Genomic DNA, 19,549 nt, shown 5'->3' on the forward strand with positions numbered 1-19,549 from the left:
CTTCCCTCTTCAACTTCTCCATTCTCCAACACATTCTTTTAGGCATGTTTGAAAGTTCTCCCTACCACAACTTTGAAATTGCTCCCCTTCACCCTATCTCCAACTGTATCCCATGAAATTTTTCCTCCATGTCAAAACAAGCTTTTTCACCATAAGTATGTAGTTCCCCCACCTCATGTCACACAATTGTCATTCCAACAACGCCGCATCTACCACCTTTTTAAACTTCACAAAGCTATACGTCTTCCCTCATTTACCCACCTTCCTTGGAATGAAAACTTTACCAACCTTGCCATACCTCAGAAACAATTTCCTTAAATCCATTGTCCTTGCTTCCGCCAAAATGTCAGTAAAGAAAAAGAGTGTTTTGATTATGTTCAGGTTGAGTACATAACCACCCCCTCGCTAGACCGCCCCACCTCTCTCTTTTTCAAAGTTTTGAATGGTCATTTTCCCCCGCAAATTTGTCTCACTATTTTACCTCTTATGGTGTAAGAATTAAGGTCATAAAAAGGTTAAAAATAAGGTCTGATTAGAGTTTCTAAAGAGACACTCCTCATCTTATAAGTTAGAGTTTATAAGAATGAGGTAGGTTCAATAAAAAAAAGCTAATATAATATCAAAGCTTATCGATTAAGATCACCGTCAATTTATATCCAGACACCAAACTCAATATTGTATATATGAGGGTTTCCTGAAAAAAAAACTAAATCCGACATGTTACTCCTTCTAAATTAGAATAAATAGTTTATTTTTTTCAAACGGAATTGTAAATATAAAGGGGTATGATTTTCAGAAAATGAGTAAGGGGTTAATATTGTTGTTCCTCTTAAAAATTGGGTGTTAATTTTTATGCCAGACTTATAGAAGCCCACTAGGATGGAAAATTGTGGTGTTTTAACACAAATTTTATTGAATTTAAAAGAGTACATGTATCAGACTGGGTTGAGATCAATCCCCGACTAGATTCGGTACCCTTCAAAGCTCATATGTAGGTCGACCATAACATGGACTCGCCTTAAAAATCATTGTAACAAGGCCCTACCAGATGATATGGATCATTGAAGACAGATCCAATGATGACCTATCCTAATCTGTTTACAAATTTCCCTCGTGGACAGTTGTCTAGCTAACGGTTCAAGGGCCAAAAATCATAAACCTATTCTATAAATACTAACTCATGGCATTAATCCAAATACACTCACTTTTTATCTCTAAATACCTCTATCACCCACAATGCTTATTGACTTGACCGACCGTCTTAGTGTGTACAGCTACATCACCTCCATCAACTAGAGAAGAAGGTTGCTACCGCCGAAGGCTAAACACTCAATGGTCAATCATCACCACCATCCAAAGATCTAAGATCTGGGAGGGTCAATACACATGCATAATACAAATATGATAGATGAACTTCTCACTACAACAAATTTAGTATTTTCCGACACCTAATCTACAACCCTTGCCTTAAAATTACATCTGAGTACACCTTTGACCCAATTGTTTTGTTCACTATCGCCTTCTCAATTTCACTCTCTTTGTTCCCAAATTTCAAACCCAAACCAAAATTTTCAATATCAATTTCGCTCTTGCATAAAACCTAACCTCCCAATTTCATCTGGATAAATGACTATTCTATGACAACTTTTACAACAACTTTCTCTCATACTTATATTGTGTTATTATTCTCTCGCTTCATTTGTTTTCTCCATTGTTTTTGACAAGAGAGAATTTTTTTTTTTTGGTCGAGGTTTGAACCCCGAACCTGACCTTAAGTACATTATACACTATGCATTGTCCGAGGATAGAGAAAAATAAGATTGTCTCAAAGGTTTTGTACACTTTTCATTTCTCTTCCATCTCTATAAATCTATATCACCATCAATTTCTAAAACCCTAAAATATCATTACTCTTTCTTTTCTCACGCTGAGACAAAACTTGCCTCTCCACCAGGCACCAGCCACGCCACGCCACCGTGCCTGAACGGTGGGCGTGGAAGAAACGCCTCAACCTACTTTTTCTCGCGTGCTGAGACAAAACCTTCTTCGTCACTTCACGATTCTTCTCCGTCGTGATTCTTCTAAGTTCTAGTTCGTTGAAGACTCACTCCACTGGTTGCAAAAATCAAAACCTCCATAATCTGTAAGAAAAAGTTCAGCTTTTCCTCTTTTTGTTTTTTATTTACTGTTGTTTTAATCTATTTTATGATAAAGATGTTTTGTTTCAGTATTTTGAATAATGGGTAGTTATGTATGTAATTTCATGTTTCATTGTTTTTTCATTTTAAGTTGAATTGAATTTGGAGCTTCATGAAATAGCACGTTGGATTGTTGGAGTTAGAAAGATTTGACTTTGAATTGTTTGTTGCAAATTTCTAGTGACCCTTTTGATTTGTTTGTGTTTTTCTTAAGAGTTTTTGATGGGAATGGCTTAATATGATGAGTTTGTTGAAAAGAAGATTGTTTTTGATAGCTTTATTGATATTTAAGGCCTGTTTTGATTCACTAATTTTTGAGCTTACGCATAATAGCTTATTTAAATAAATAAAGTTTTATGTATTATTCATAAGCTTGTCAACGTAGTTTACCATAAAACAGCTCATGAAGATAGAATTTTCGTTAGTGAGAACTTATGAATTAACATAAAAGCTTATTTATTTGCGTAAGCTATTTTTCTTAAGCTAAAAAATAAGCCATTCCAAAAGGGCCCTTAGAGTGCTTACATGAGCTGTGTTGCAATTGCGGATTGCGTAAAATAGTTGTTTGTTCAAATTTTATGATGGATTTGCTGAAAATAAGATTGTCTTAGGATGGCTTTCTTGATACTTTAGAGAGTGCTGTAGATCGCAGATTGTGAATAGTAGTGTTGTAGTTCGCAGACTGTGAAAATAGTTGTTTGTGCAAAGTTCGTTATGCTACAGCAGATATTGTTCTGCAATAACCTTGACAACAGTTTCTACCAAATATTGTATCGTGAAATAATAGCAATTTGTTCTAATTCAACCACAAGATGGCGCTACTGTTTGACAACACTGGTCACACGTGGATATACCTGTTTTATGTCCACATTGATTGGTTCATAACTTGTGCAAAAATTTCAATTCCAAAAGGTTTTTGATTCTTATGATAAGTGCTTACAAATTTAGAGTGTTATTTTTTGGTTATTTGATGTGCATGGCTTAATTTATAGACTTGATGAAAAGAATTTGTTCTCTTTAGATAGCCTTGTTGATAATTATAGTTCTATCACGAGCGGTGTTCAAGGGCGGATACTCCATAATGCTAGCCATACCGAATTATTACCCTTGTTTTCTTCTTCTTTCTAAACACGTACAGATACACAGACTCCAGGCTCTTCTATCGCTCTCTCATCTCCCAGACAAACTCAGTCTGTGCTTCTCATCTCAGTTCTCTTCCCTCGCTCTCGTCTCAGATCCTCTCCTCTTCTCTTTTTTTTTCAAATCAGAAACACAGTTACAAACCTCTCCTCTTCTCAACTCAGTTCTCTAGCTCTCATAACCCAAACAGGAACCATAACCTAACTGCCAATTTTGATGCAGTTTTGTTCTCATCTTTCCTTCCCCAATTTTGATGCTTGTTATGGGTTGGAGAAATGTTTAATCCCCAATTTTGATTTCCCCAATATTGATTTCCTCAATTTGAGTTCCCAATTTTGGATCTGATTCTGATGGCTGTGTTATGAAAATTGCTTATTGTTTAGAAAATTGCTTATTGGCTAATCTGATGATGGTTGATTTCCCAATATGGTTTAGAAAATTGCTTATGGCTGTTTAGTGTTAGTTGGCTGGTGTGGTGTGTGATAGGGAGGTACTGTTATGATGTTGCTGTGCACATGGCAGGTTTCTTTTTGTTTTAGGTTGGGCGCCCGTTTTGGTTTTACTCTACATAGGGGGTTTATTGTTTTTGGTATTTTAGGTATGAATAGATCTCTGTTACTAGGTGTGTTAGTTTTATTTTGAGGTTGCTGAGTTCATCAAGCAGCTCTTGCCATTTGGAGTTTTGTGTCGTGGCGAGAGGTTGCCGATTATATACGGTGCCTCCGTGGCTGTTTGTTTTTCTGGTTTTCATTGTGGCACAACTGTTACGTCCTGTACGGGTTGTTAGCCTAATAAATATGCTGTTTCAAAAAAAAAAAATGAAGAAAATTATTTATTGGCTAATCAGAATTGGGAAATTTGCTTATGGTTAGAGATTTAGAGCTTAGAAAATTGCTTATGGTTGTGTTATGTAGACAAGGTGTACAAAATTGTGCTTACAAAATCACTATTCTGCATTATAGGATTAAGAAATTTTAATGAGTAATCAGTGGTTAAAAGACAGTCTTGTAACTTCTATAGAAATCGATGTTCTTGAAACAATTAGCAATGATGTTATTTTAGCTCATTTTCAACAAATGAATGGTAGATGATTTCATTGTAAATGTATTGCATCAAACAATGTTATTTCTTATTTTTGGTTTAACTTAGTTCGTAGCTTCTCGAAATTTTAGCCACATACACCAATATCTAATGTCTGGATCCGCCCCTGGTGGTGTTGTCAATCACAGATAGCGTAAAAATAGTTGTTTGTTCAAATTTCACTATGCTACGACAGCTATTGCTCTGCAATAGCAGCTATTTGACAACACTTTGAATAGTGTATTGTGAAACAATAGCAATTTGTTGAAATTCTGCTAAACTATGGCGCTACTATTTGACAACATTGGTCTTAATTGGATAGGCCCATTTTATATTAGCTTCTAACTTCAGCAATTTTTTTAATTTTGTTTTATTCTTATGAAAAAGTCTTCGGAAGTTTAACGGTTTTTGGAGAAGTTAATTGAGAGAAAATTTGAAAAAGTTGGTCTGTTGAAAGAAGCACGGATACGGACACGGACACGACACGGACACTGACACGCGGACACAACTAATAATTTGAAAAAATCACATAATTCAGTGTAGTTAAAAGTGTCGGTGTCGGACACGACACGTGTCCGACACCGGGACACGCCTAATCCGAGAAGTGTCCGTGCTTCATATAATTTTGTTTCTTAATTTTTAATTGGAAAAATTGATTTGTGGAAACTAATTTAGTGGAAAATAGCTGTTTGTTCTAATTTTGCAGATTGACTTTTAATTTTTAATCTAGTAAATATGAATGATCATGAAAGAGCATGTTGGACTGTTGTAGTTAGCATGATGTGATTTTGAATTGTTTGAATAGGATTTGTTTGTTCCAATGACCCTTTTGATTTATTTCTTTTCTTTTGGTTTGCTTTTTTGATGGGTGTAACTTGATATGATGGATTTGCCGAAAGGAAGATTGTCTTTGGATAGCCTTGTAGATACTTAAGAGTGATGTGATGAACCGTTATTCTATCAAAGGATTGTAAAAAACTAGTTGTTTTGTTCAATTTTGCTATATGCTACGGCAGCTGTAGCTGTGCAATAGCCACTAGCTCACAACATTTTGTATTAAATAGCGTATTGCGGAACAATAGCAATTTGTTTAAATTCTGTTGCACTATATGCCCTTTTACTTGACAGCACTGGGCATGAGTCAATTGGCCCCATTTTAGATTAAAGAAGATTAGCTTCTAACTTATGTTAACTTTATCATTATAATCGGAGTTTTTTATTCTTATGTAAAGCCTTTAATAAATTTATAGGTGTTGAGAAGTTAAACGCTAGAACATTTGAAAAAACTGATCTATGGAAAACTAATTTCAAGTTTTTAGCATGTGTAATAAAGACACTTGTTTAAAAAACTCATTGATATTTCAAGATTCTTTTAATGTAGTTATGATAATAAAGACACTTGTTTCGGTGTTTTAATAATGGGTAATTGGGTATCCAAACTCGTGTTTCATTGTTTATATTTTCAACTGAAATACAGAGGATCATGAAATAGCATGTTGGGCAGTTGGAATCAGTATAATGTGATTGATATGTCTTAATATTTGATAGTTTGTCATGTAATCCTTTGTTGGTTGCTTGTGCAGCGTGGCGATCCTTGATGCATGAAAAGAATTGAGATTGAAGTCATTCACATAAAACCGAATTGCCCTATTCTAAATACGGATTTTTGCTTGTAAGAATCAACATGTCTACTTCCGTGTCCCAAAGTAAAGAACAAGTTGAGAACGTTTCGATTAAAGCTATCCCTAAAGGGCTAACCCAATGTGAAGAATGCAAATCGAACCCATCAAAATACAAGTGCCCTGGTTGCTCGATACAATCATGCAGTCTTCCTTGTGTAAAAGCTCACAAAACGCGTACTGGATGTACTGGAAAGAGGAACCAGACTCAATTTGTTCCCATTTCTCAGTTTGATGACAGTATCTTATTATCGGGTACTTACTCTTCAAACTTTGTTGTATGTTATGTATGCCTTTGAATCTTGAGAACCTTTATCTAGTACTGACACTACAGATTGAAGGCATGTCTGGTGTCTGACATGTGTCAGTGTCTGAAACAACATAGACACATGTGGTTACATTTAATCTCTTCCATTATTTAAAATAATTACCAGTGCCTATGTATTAGCGTCAGTCTTTTATTTGATTTCCTTGTATGTGTCAATGCTTTTATAGTTTTTTCGCCTAGTTGGCTGCATAAGTGCAAAAAATTTTACTTCCTGTTTGCTATTATCTGAGTCAACCAAAAGGACCTGTCATTTTTGGATCCTTGGATATTTTACAGAAGTGTTTTTTATTTTAAATGTCAATGTTTTTATTTGGATTATGATTTGAGCCCTTTGGAATTATACATATTTAAAATTTGCCATGTTTCTTGTTATTGTTTTGAAATTGTCATAAATGTGCTTCTTAATTCCCTTATATTTATTTTGTTCTTTCCTCCATCTAGATTATAATTTGCTGGAGGAAGTGAAGAGGGTGGCTGAAGCTGCTTCAAGAACGAGAACTAAGTTAGGCTTGTATACATATTTTAAGTTACCTCATCATCTCAAAAGCCTACAGCATGCTGCTGGAAGCCGGAGCACAAAATTATTATTTCTCCCTAATGGAATGTCAAAAAGAGAGAATAATCGGTCTCGATATGACCATAGGTATTTTTCGTTTTTCACGACAACAAACATTCTTGTTGTTTTAGGAGTATAGTACATAATTAAGAGAGATTTCTTCCTGACACATTATTATTCTTATTTATTTTTGGGTTAAATATGTTTTTGGTCCCTATAAATATACAAACTTTTCGTTTTAGTCCCTCTAAAATTTTCCTTCAACTTTTTTTAGTCCTTATAAAATTTTCAATCATTACTTTTGTTCCCTCCTTTAAAGTAAACTCATATGTAGAATTCATATTTTTAAATAAAATTTTGCAGAAAAATGTATAATATTATAAGGATCTCTCCCAAAAAAAAATTATAATTTTTTACCAAAACATGAATTAAATATGAATTTTTATATTTTTTGCGGTAAAAAAATTCATATTTAACTCATGCTTTGTTAAAAAATTCTAATTTTTTTTTGGAGTGATTTTTACAATATTCTATACATTTCTGCACAATTTCATTAAAAAATACAAAAATTTATTTAAAAATGGAGACCAAAAGTAGTGATTGAAAAATTTATAGGGAGTAAAAGTTGAAGAAATTTTTTAGAGGGACTAAAGCGAAAAGTTAGTATGTTTATAGGGACCAAAAACATATTTAACCCTTTATTTTTTTAACTTTCTGTGTATACATGATATGTAATATACAAAAGACCTCTTTGTATTGGCTTATTTAAACGTATCTACTGACATAACTACTTGTGAGACTGTTTCAGAGAGTTTATTAAAACAGCTTATGAGTACGACTTGTCGATAAGCTCTCCAAGATAACTTAAAATAACTTATAGTTTATAATATGGAAAAAAAATGATTTGATTTTATGTATTGTTATAGAAATAGCTTATACATAAACACTTATATGATAATAGTTTAAGCTACAAACTCTTAATTAAGTTGTTTACCCAAACAGGGCAAAAGTGGCTGTGTGCAGCTTAGACCAAGTAGTGTTTTTATTTAGTTGTGGCTTCTTAATGCATTGATGCCAGAAGGAGATATGGATTATAAAAATGTTTCATATTTAGATAACTATGGTGGAAGTTTGTTTCTAATAACAAATATGTTTCTGTTGTGCTTTCAGGAAGAAGTCTATAAATTGGACAATAGAATTGCGTTTTCACTCGACAAATGTTGTTTTACATGATCACGGGTAAGCGACTTCGATGATATCTTTGATTTGGAGTCAGATGCTACACCTTATCTTCTTATTGCATGCTTAAGAGTTTAGAGGATACAATTTTCAATGGACATTACCCTAATTTATTTCAGAGTTAATGAAAATACAAGCTTTCGTTCCATTCTAGAGAAACACCTCAAACCAAGTCCTTGGAATCATCAACTAAAGGAATTTTGCGATGACCAGTTGGATTGTCTCAAGCTCTTCATCCGTAAATACCCAAAGGTGGTTTTCTCGACTCCTTCCATATTTTTTAACAGTCATTTTTGTAGAAAAAAATTATTTTTACCATGTCATTTTCAAAGTTCAATGCAACATTTACTATTGTTTTGGCAATATACCGTTAACTAATTATTGCAGAGAGAAAAACAAGTGAAAAGTGATGATAAATAGTTAAGGGTATTATGGGAAACAAATTAGTATTTCTATCAAAAGTGACAAAATTTATTGGTTTTATTGATGTGTAAATAATTTTTAAACGATAAGTATATAGGAACTGAGGGAGTACCTTTATGTGGTTGAAATCCGGTATAAAAGCTGGCAGACTCTTGGGTCATTGATTGACTACATCAAGATTTTACTTTTTTTTCTTGTTATAAATTTCTTCTTGTTCATGGTAATACAGGGTCCCAAGTCACCCTTCAAAGAGTTGGATATGAAAGCTCCGATTAAACAACAATTGGGAAACATAGTCATTTTGGAGTATCCTGTTGTCTTTGTTTTCTTGCCGTCTCACAGTATCAATTTTGAAGTTATTAAGAAGGTCAATCCAAGTTTACCTAAATCACTTCCGGAAGAGAGTGAGGTTAACCTTAGTCCGGAAGGTGTATCATTTCGGGAAGAAGTGATAGAAGATGACAACAACTCTGATGATCCTAAGGTTTTTGATCTCATGAAGCACGTTGAATCAGGTTCATCACATCAAGTGCTTACCGAAAATAAGAATTCTGAGAAAGTACTAAATGATTCATTAGATAAACCAGTGTTTGAAGGGGACAATGAGGGTAATCTTTCACTTGCATCTCTGATAGACAAGGAACTAGAAAAATTGTCTGAAGATGTGGCATTTGACTTTGATGAAAATTTTATGGACGATGCCTATTCTGATCTTATGTCTCACTTGAATCCTGAAGACTTTCTCAATTTTGATAATGAATTTGGCGAGAAAGATGTAAACGAAATAGATTTTCGCCGTGTCATTGAGGAATTCCCTGTGCCAGAGGAATTAGAGGAAGGGGAAATTCAAGAGTGATTGGTAGTTATAGCTACTTCTGTTGAAAAATTGAGGCGAATATGAGAAAACATTGTCAGTGCGACGGTGCGACGAATCGTATTATTTCTGTAAAGGCCAAGTTGTTGCTCATAGCCACTTCAGGTCAAATTTTGGTATTGAATTATTTTATTTTTGTTTGTCAACATAGTTTTCAATAGAAATTTACTACAATTTCATGGATCTTTTTCCAAGTTTTGTCCTTTGCTGCCCTAGGCAAGTTAAACATTGTATTGTTAATTTATTGTCATTTTAATGGATACATCGATGTTTTGCTAATTTGATTTGCTTTAGTTGTTTCCGTTTCAGTTATATCTAACCGCTTTCAATCATATTGAAGAAGCATCTTCATTCTTGTTAATTCTAAACATATCATTGAGGATTGTGTACTTGAAATAGTTCTGTGTTTGCCAAGATGATCTAGGTTGTTATGACTAATACAACAACAACAACAACTAAGCCTTATACCACTAAATAGGTTCGGCTACACGAATCAAATGTTGCCATATTGTCCTAGGTTGTTATGACAAATGCTATTTTAAAAATTTCTGCATGCGCAAATTATAGGAAAATTTGTCATTCTCTCCCCCATTTGTTAATGTTGACATTTATGGTCTAGTTTTGATTTGCTTTTATGATTTTTTATTAGCCTAATGGACAGTTAACTAATTGTTTGCAAAAGCTCATATGTGGAGAGTGATGTATCAAAATATAGGAAATGAGAGATAAAGAAGGTGAAATGGCAGAGGATGAAGGGTTAGTAAATTGTGAGACTCATTCTGTTGTAAGGGGATGAAAGAGATGAGTTCATTGAGATATTTTCTGTTAGAACCATTTGGTTTGGCTTAGAGAGAGTCAACACTTCTCTGAGAGAAGCTTTGCTTTGGCAATAGAAGTACCATTCTACTGTAATTTTCCTTTTTAATCAACAATACTATTTTTCAGCTATATGTTGGATACGTATCGTGTCCGACACCGACATTGGCACTCACACATATGATTACATTAAATTATGTTATCTTTTTAAATTATTACCGGTGTCCGTGTCTGTGCAGTGTCAGATGTTCGTGTCCGAGTCTATGCTTCATAGTTTTTTAGTTATCTTAATCCGGTTTTACTTAAAAAATAAGCTTTATAGGTGTTATTGAAAAGTTGATTAGAGAATATTTTAGAAAGTTAATTTCATTTTATACGAGATATTATTGTTAGCAAAATTCATTTATCCTAGGATTCATTTAAATTCTTTTTTTGTAAGTGCTTGTGGAGAAGTTTATTTTGAGGCAGGTTATTCAACTCGTTGTTCATAGCTCAGAAGTCAAGGGAGAAATGAAAATGCATGCTTCACACTATCAGTGATGGTTGTGAAATAATTTTATTCTGAGATCATGTTGTATGAATTTGTCATATATGTTTCTTTGTAAGATTTGTCACCCTTATACTAAAATTATTGAATAAAATAACTTCGATTCAATTGATAAGCAACCCCTTCTGTGAGCAAGTCTTACATAGTCACATATCCAAATAAAATAAAATTGGGCACACACAAAAATGAAAGAAAGAAAAAAAAATTAAAGAAAAGTATTTACTCACATCATTTATCACCATTTAATTATTTTCTCTTTAAATTTTGTATATCTATGAATATGTCCAGACAAATTTATTATGAGTTTGTGACCAAATAAGTATTTCTCTTTCTGCAATGCGTGCATACTTTAATTTTAAAACTTAACTAAAATTAACAAACATAAGCCAAATAGTTATACCTAGTTATAGTCTTGTTGATTTGTACTTTTGCATTGCTGTGATAAATTTTTGGAGTTGGGTATGTAAGATAGTTAAATGAAGCAAATTTCATTTTTGGTCATGAGACTTGAACTTTTTGTTATTACTGCAAATGTCTTTATCACTAAACTGGGTCGTCATTTTATTTTTAATAATAAAATTAGTAGCCAGTTTCTTTCTGCTAATGTGTAATTTAGGTAAGAAAATAAAGTATGTATTGTACACATTGCAGAAGGGGTTACTGGTCATTATTGAATCTCAAGTTCTGGTTTATATTTTATAATTAAAACTTTCATTACATAAGCCAAATTCTTGGCAAAAATGAGGATTATAGCTAAAAATAGTGTAGACTAGCAAAATCTGTTATATATGTTGTAACACATGAATTTCCTAACAAACTACTGAGGGTGGTAAAAGAAAATCAAATTTTTTTGGTGTCTCCACAAACACTGTATATTTATGGGTGGATGACTAAATGCAACTATGCATTGTCTAAATTATAATATAAAAAAATATCGATCTCATAGAGACTGGTGACCTATAACTTCCTATAACTTTTTGGTAGAAAACTTATTTGCAAGAAAATAAAATAAATCATTTGTCACAATATCTAGGTATCGATCAAAGCAGTTGTTAGCCTGTAATTTCGACAAGTTCAATTAATGCAGTCAACATATGTTGACTTTTGTTCTTTCAGGAATTGAAGTCATTATCCTCAGTATAGAGATTTCGACAGGGTAAGAACTTAGCATTTGGAAGAGTGGAATAAACCTTAAAGTTCGAAGAAGGAAGAATTCAAAATTCAAAAGCAGCGGTTTCCTTAGTGAAAAACGTGGGGAGGGACATGCGGTTTTCGATTGGAAGTGTTGATCATGGCAGTTAGCTTTTTCTAGTTGTTTTCACTATGTATAAATAGTAGTTTTTCATATGAAAAATAGGTCGCAAATCACTTATAGAATTCTAGCACTCGAAGTATCAACGTCTAGAGAAAAGAGTCATACATAATGTATGTAATCTGATTTGTCGAATCACCTTTACATTAATGCAATTTACCTTTTCTTTAAGTTTATACGTTTTAAACTTTTAAAGTCTTTTTATTTGCATTTTACTGTGTTTTTCCCTGTCGAGAGACAATTATTTTCTTACCAAAACTCCGTCTTGTTCATAAAGCAACTTATGAACTTGGTGAGCGTTCTTACATTTTTTGGAAAAAGGTTGTACAACATGTCCTGAGATTTCTAGTTTGATCTCGTTTGTAATAAGCAAAGCTAGACTCGTAGTTTACCAAAAACACAGATAAACAACAGTCTATTTTGTTTCCATCACCTCTTGGTACATTGAGACGTGACTCACATCAAACATTTTTCATTCCTATACCTTCTCGTTCTCAGGAAACTATAGCATCAAAAGTAAAAGTGATCAAGTTTAACTTTCAAAGAGGAAACTATAGCATCAAAAGTAAAAGTGATCAAGTTTAACTTTCAAAGATTTTGAGTTAACATAGTTTGTTTGAAAGAAGCGTGAAGCTATGACTTTATAAAGCTTAAGTAAAAATATATCATAATCTCATCATGTCTAAAACTTAATTTTAAACTTGTGTCTATTTGAGTAGTGCAAGATGGAACAATTATAAATTACTTTATACAAAAATATTTCCTCCAAAACAAAGATTAAAAAAGAATACAAAGTTTTAGATTGAATGAATACTCAATTTTAATAGTCTTGTGTCTGTTTGTTTAGTGCAAGATAGAACAATTATAATTTACTTTACAGAAATATTTCTGCGAAAACAAAGGTTTAAAATAATACAAAATTTTAGATTGGAGATTGAAGCTTTTCACCTGCAATTGTTGATAAAAGAAGTGGTGATGGGTCAATTTCACATTCATATTTTCATCCCTTCACAACCAGTTGCAGGTGTTGAAAATATCCTTTACAAATTGACGTGAATTTTAAAATCAATATTTTTCGTTACCATGCTATTTTTATACAGTCTTCGAAAGTGGAAACAATAATATATTATAATTATCAAACATCTATCTAAAAACAAATATTTGAATGAGATGATAAGAGATTTTCTCATTCAGCTTAAACAAAGATTCTAAAAATTCAACCTTGAAACTGTAGCAGTGTTAAATTCTTTTAAAGAAAACTTTACTAAAGATCATACCCGATTCGAAGGATTAATCTCTATCGTTGCAGTCACCACGTAATTGGTTCAAAAAAATAATTATCAAATGTCCTAATCAAATGAATGTGTTTGTTTTGATTATAAGAAAAAAAGTGTTTGTAACGCTACATATATTTTCCTTCGGTTGTCAGAAAATAAAATAGCATATTTTCCTTCACGAAATTGTAATACAAAATTACAAATATTGCGCAAAAGTAAAACTAAGATAAAAAAATAAATAAATAAAATATTGCGCAAAAGTTAAACTAAGATAAAAAAAAAAAAAAAAAAAGCAAATGCACCAGCCGGGAATCGAACCCGGGTCTGTACCGTGGCAGGGTACTATTCTACCACTAGACCACTGGTGCTTGTTGGAAATTAAATGCAGGTATTATTTTATATTTCTTTTGTAAAATTTAACGTAGGCAACTATTTTATATTTCTTTTGTAAAATTTAACGTAGGCAACTACTACCTCTAGCTTTTGTTAAAAACAATTTACTTAGTCAAATTTTTAACTTTATTTTTTTAAAATAATTTTATATCTTTTATGTAACTAGCAATAAATGCATGTGGAAAAATGAACTAATATTTTCTCTCCTAGAAGATAAAGTTATAAAAAAAAATAGTTATTGATAAATTTAATAAGTAAGAGTGTTCATGAATCCAGTTCGATCTATTTAACTTTGTGATCCATACAATTTAACCCATGTTTTATTTGAAATCATTTAAGTTCGAGTCCAACTCAATCAAAGCAGATGTGATTTGGTTTAGGTAATACATTTATAATTCTAAATCTGCAACTATGACCTATTCAAAAAATTTACGATTTTCCCTCAAAAAAAAAAAAATTTACGATTTTATTTCTGTTAATGTAGTTTAAGTTTTTTTATGTGTTGTTTTGGTAGTGTTTTGATTTAATTCAAGATCTAAAATTTTAAATTATAAAATTTACCATTTTAAAATTAAATGAAAATATCATTTAATTATATTTTTTTTGAGAAAAATAATTTCACATGACCCAGTTTTACTATCCGCTCATCACTAGATTATTCGAATTTGACATGAAAAGTATAGATTTTTGATCAAACTCAAACTTATGTCATGTGATTGGGTTGATTAACGAACTCGTGAACACAACCAAATTCTTCTACCTTTGGTCTTATATATAAGAAAAATAAATAAATTTTTTTGACGTTGAAAAAAATAAATAAATTGATTAAACTCAAATGGTTAATAAGCTAAATCAAATGACAAATCATTCGGAAGAATCCAAGTTTATTTTTTAGTAGAAGAATTTTTGATCAGACTATACTTAACTCCCAACTAAACTCTGAATTACCTGACACAAAAATAAAAGAAGTTAGTTAACAAAATTTGATCACCAAAAAAAAAATTGATGTATCTAATTTTAAATATAATACATCAATTTTGTTTGCTCAATTTTTTTTTTGTATAACCGTGCGTACGTAGGTTTTTTTTAAGTCTCGTAGTGATTATGTCATTATATAGATGGTTTATTTTTTTTTTTTTTGACAAATATATAGATGGTTTATTGATGTCGTCATATCACACAAAACATATAGTAGTTGAATTAACTTCAGAATGGACTATCCCTGTCCAAGAATTAATTATCATACAACAAATCATCAAAAATGGTCCTTTTGACACTCTTTGTGGAAATTCATTGTTTTATTTGTTTTTGCATATAAAGGGTAAAGAGAAAATGAAAGATAAAGGAAACAAAACCTGAGGATGAAAATTAATTAAGAGAGCACACGCAATGCATTTGCATTCCCTGCTCCTTGGCCTGGGGCTAGGGCATGAGTTTGTCCTTGAGAGCAACGGGTATTTATTATTGGAGCATATTTGGGGAACTCTCAATGTTATTATCATGGGAGAGAATTTCTAGTTTAAATTTATAAAAAAAAAAATATGCACAACATCATTCACTATATAAAGGATGGATTTGTAAATATTTTTTGGAAATTGATTGGAAGAGATGGCTAGAGCGGATGGTATAGTGAAACTGTGGTGGTTGGCAATAGTGTGAAAATTGATAAATTATTTACTTTTTTTTTTTGACGTTGATAAATTATTTACTTTATTTAACAACAAGTAGGCTCGATATTATGTTCGGTGTATATATGTGTGCTAGATATGAAGCATGCCTTGAGGAATCCCACTTAAAAATTATGAAAAATATTTTAAGATATTTAAGAGGGACATCAGATTTTGGTTTAGGGTATCGAAAAGGAAGTGCATGTTGTTTAGTAGGTTTTTTCGATTTCGATTTTGTCGGATGCAAATCGGATAGGTAAAGTACTAGTGGTACATGTCATTTGTTTGAAAATTATTTAGTCTTGTGACATAGTAAAAAGCAACACAATGTTGCTCTTTCTACCGGATAGGTTGACTATGTTGCGGTCAGGGGTTGATGTGCTCAAATTTTATGGCTAAAACAACAACTTCTTAACTTTGATTAAAATTTCGACTCCATACCAATCAAGTGCGATAAACCTTACTAAAAAAATATAGTTCTACACTCACGCACTAAATATATAGAGATCAGGCATCACTTTCCTAGGGATCAAGTTGAAAAAAAGTATATGACTTTTGAGTATGTTGACATTAAATGTCAATTTGTGATATTTTCACTAACCCACTTTCATTCGATTCTTTTCTCAAAATCCGTAGGGAATTAGGTATCCTTATGCTTTAAATAAACAAGTCTATTTATATTTGTTGATCCTATTTTTTATTTCTTTTAACTTTTGGTTAGAGCTTCTTGGTTGGTAAGAATTTCTTATCTTATTGGTTATTGGCTTGGTAGCTAATTGATCCCTATATACATTTGTTCCGAACATGTTAAGTTGGCAATTTTTTCTTAGTTGATTGATCTTTTGCATGCCTTAATAGCGGGTTTGTGTATGTGTTTTATGTGTATAATTGTTCTTGTTGCATGCTTTCCCATATTATTCTAAACTGCTTATGTTTGCATGCTTACTTGTATTCAATTGTGATTGTACACGTTTTTGTATAGATATGGTTGTACCATCTATGAATGTTGTTGCCTTTTACATGCTTTCATGTTGTAGCATACATGTGTTTGTTTATGCCTTATTTATGTTGTGGCATATACTCCCTCCAATCACATTTATAAGCAAAAAAACAGTTTTTTAGGTTCATTGAATATCACATGTCTCTGTCTATATATAAGTCACATACATTAGTTACATCTACCTTTCTGGTAATTAGGCATGACAATGGGGTGGGATGGGGATGGATTTTAGCTTCCCCGTCCGCATCCCCGACTCTCATATACTTACCTGTTACTTACCCATGCTCAACAGAGATGTGAAATTGAATCTCATTCCCATCCTCGATGTGGATAAAAAAAAATAATTAATTTTTTTTTCCAGCCTCGAGTGCAATGTTGTAATGCAGATGATGATGATCAATGGTTCTGGTGATGGCGATGAGAGACCTATGGTGTGAGATGTGGAAGGAGAAGAGAGAAAACTCAAAGAAGTGAGTGACTGTTGTCTGACACATTGAGAATCTGACTGTATGAGTGAAATGATTTAGAGTTTAGGTTTCAATTTTTTTAAATAGGGTAATACATTAATTTTCTACATTTTGGACGGGTTTGGGTTTGAGGTGGGTACCTATATCTCTGTTACCCGTCTGGTACCCGTGTTTCAAAAGATAGTCTAAACATGTGTTTATATGTGGGGGCAATCCTCACCTCACAAGCCGGTTTTGTGAGGTTGTATTAGACCCAACCACGATTTCTAATATGGTATCAGAGCCTTCTCTAAGATCCATTGAACTACCCAGCATTTATGTCCACGAACCAAGCTTAATTATGTTGGTCGTGATGGGTCGTGTTAAAGAGCCTCACATCGGACAAAATATGGCCTGAACATGTGTTTATAAGTGGTGACAATCCTCACCTCATAAGCCGATTTTGTGGGATTGTGTTAGAACCAACCACGATTTCTAAGATGGTATCAGAGCCTCTTCCAAGATCCATTGGGCCGAGTCTCACATCAGACAAAAGATGGTCTGAACATGTATTTATAAGTAGGGGCAATCATCATGTCACAAACTGGTTTTGTTTGTTAGACCAAACTATGATTTCTAAGATGATGTCAGAGGCTCTTACAAGAACCATTGGACCAAAGATAATTTAAACATGTGTTTATAAATGAGGACAATCTTCACCTCACAAATCAGTTTTGTGGGGTTGTGTTAATTCCAACCAGAATTTATATGATTGTGTTCATAATGCTAGTGAATTCAACTCTATACATCGGATTTATTCTAAAAAACACGGACGGTCAATAAAAAAAATTCGAACCTACACAAAAAGACACATGCAAAATTGCAAATCATAACATAAATTCATATAGTTTTTTTTTTTTTTAAAGCTTAAAATTTGGAATTACTATAAATTGCATCACATTATAATCCACACACACATCCCATGGTAACAAAAAAACAAAACTCCAATACGGACCAATACTTTATCATCAAAATGCAAGCTCAAATGAAAACATCATCGAGCACATGATGAGTTTCGGGAGCCCCTTTGTTTCTTTCCTTGTTTTGTAAAATAAAAAACATTAGAGAAATTAAATTGGCACAAGTGGCAACATATCTTAACAAAATTATTTATATCTTTTTTAAAAACAATATATTCACGTTAATATGGGAGGACTCAAATCTCTAGTAACTTAAGTCAATAAAAAATCTCTAGTAACTTAACTAATACTATTCACGTGGAAGGGAAATTTGTTGCATGTGTTGTGTTTTAATTAAGTGTACTTAATGAGATTAAATCATATTTTTGAGTGAAAATTCAAATTGAATTGCTTCAATCATCTTTTTCAAAATTTAAGTCACTTTGACACACGATTAAGAAACGTATAATTTTATATGAGAAAAAGAAGTTATAAATTATTTTACAAACTTTCCTTCATTAATAGATTAAGAAAGATAAATTACACTTGTTAAAATTAGAAGAATTTTATTTTATAAAATTACAAAAGTTAGAAAATGTTTGAGTAGTAAATAGCTAAAGTATAGTAGAAAAATAAAACTAATATTGATATTGTAAAACGGCATAATTTTTTTCCTAAACTAAAATACTAACTTATATAGAATATTGGATTCCTTGTTATAACCGTGTGACATAGTTACGATCTTATGCTTTTTGTTATAGAAAATGTTAGAGTAGTAAATAGCTAAAGTATAGTAGAAAAATAAAACTAATACTAATATTGTAAAACGACATAATTTTTTTCTTAAACTAAAATACTAACTTATATGGAATATTGGATTCTTTGTTGTAATCGTGTGCGTAGTTACGACCTTTTACTTTTTTGATATAGACTGACAATTAAGTTAACAATGGTTATGAGTGCGTGATAAAAACCATCTAATTTCAAATTAACAATTATTGCGTGAAATTAGACCGTAGGTGATCTCCACTTCACCTGTAGATTTTTCTTTTGTTACATCGACTTATAGAGTATTGTAAGATAAATTCGAAAAAATGTGACTTTTTTCTCAAGAAAATTAAAATCTAGATGAATGTTATGAACACTCTCATTTAACGTTCACTCATTTATTGTGTGAAATTCATGTGGATCAAATCACTTTGTGTGAATTTTATTTTTAACGTGTAAAATTCATATTAATTTCAGCTAAGAAGAGATGTAATGTTATAAATAGTGTTAAAAAGTGAATAATTCTATCTCATGCAAGTATTTGTAATTATTTTCCCATATTAAGAAATTCATCATTCAAAGGGAATATTCTAAGATTTGAGATTCAAACTCAAACCCACCGTCCATGCCAATCGAGCCATTTTCACGGGGACAAGAATATCCTATTTATTATACAAAAACTATTGTTTTAGTTATCATGATATTAATACGAAATTATCCGTTGGAGAATTTGTAAAATACACAAGGTAGATTCTCATCTTTCAATTTAATTTTTTTCATACACATAACTCATTAATCGAATCCACAACCATATACTTAATGGGTTAAAGTCACTTACCACTTGCAT

At 32.1% G+C, this 19,549-nt stretch overlaps 1 protein-coding gene and 1 non-coding gene across 2 annotated transcripts; one reads left to right on the plus strand and one right to left on the minus strand.

Annotated features, from left to right (window-relative positions):
- Window positions 1-1,891: 1,891 nt before the first annotated feature.
- On the plus strand, window positions 1,892-9,796 carry LOC146916656 (HIT-type Zinc finger family protein). Its single transcript, XM_085718655.1, has 6 exons — window positions 1,892-2,143; window positions 6,002-6,352; window positions 6,867-7,068; window positions 8,152-8,220; window positions 8,340-8,472; window positions 8,873-9,796. Exons 2-6 carry the CDS (start codon window positions 6,103-6,105, stop codon window positions 9,497-9,499), a joined length of 1,281 nt encoding a protein of 426 aa, XP_085574781.1. The 5' UTR covers window positions 1,892-2,143; window positions 6,002-6,102; the 3' UTR covers window positions 9,500-9,796.
- Window positions 9,797-13,766: 3,970 nt separating this feature from the next.
- On the minus strand, window positions 13,767-13,837 carry TRNAG-GCC (transfer RNA glycine (anticodon GCC)). Its single transcript has one exon. It is a non-coding gene; the product is annotated as a tRNA-Gly (tRNA).
- Window positions 13,838-19,549: the final 5,712 nt, after the last annotated feature.

Source organism: Medicago sativa, chromosome 6 (assembly GCF_051527215.1).
Source record: "Medicago sativa cultivar Bolivia chromosome 6, Bolivia_mono, whole genome shotgun sequence".
NCBI lineage: Eukaryota > Viridiplantae > Streptophyta > Magnoliopsida > Fabales > Fabaceae > Medicago > Medicago sativa.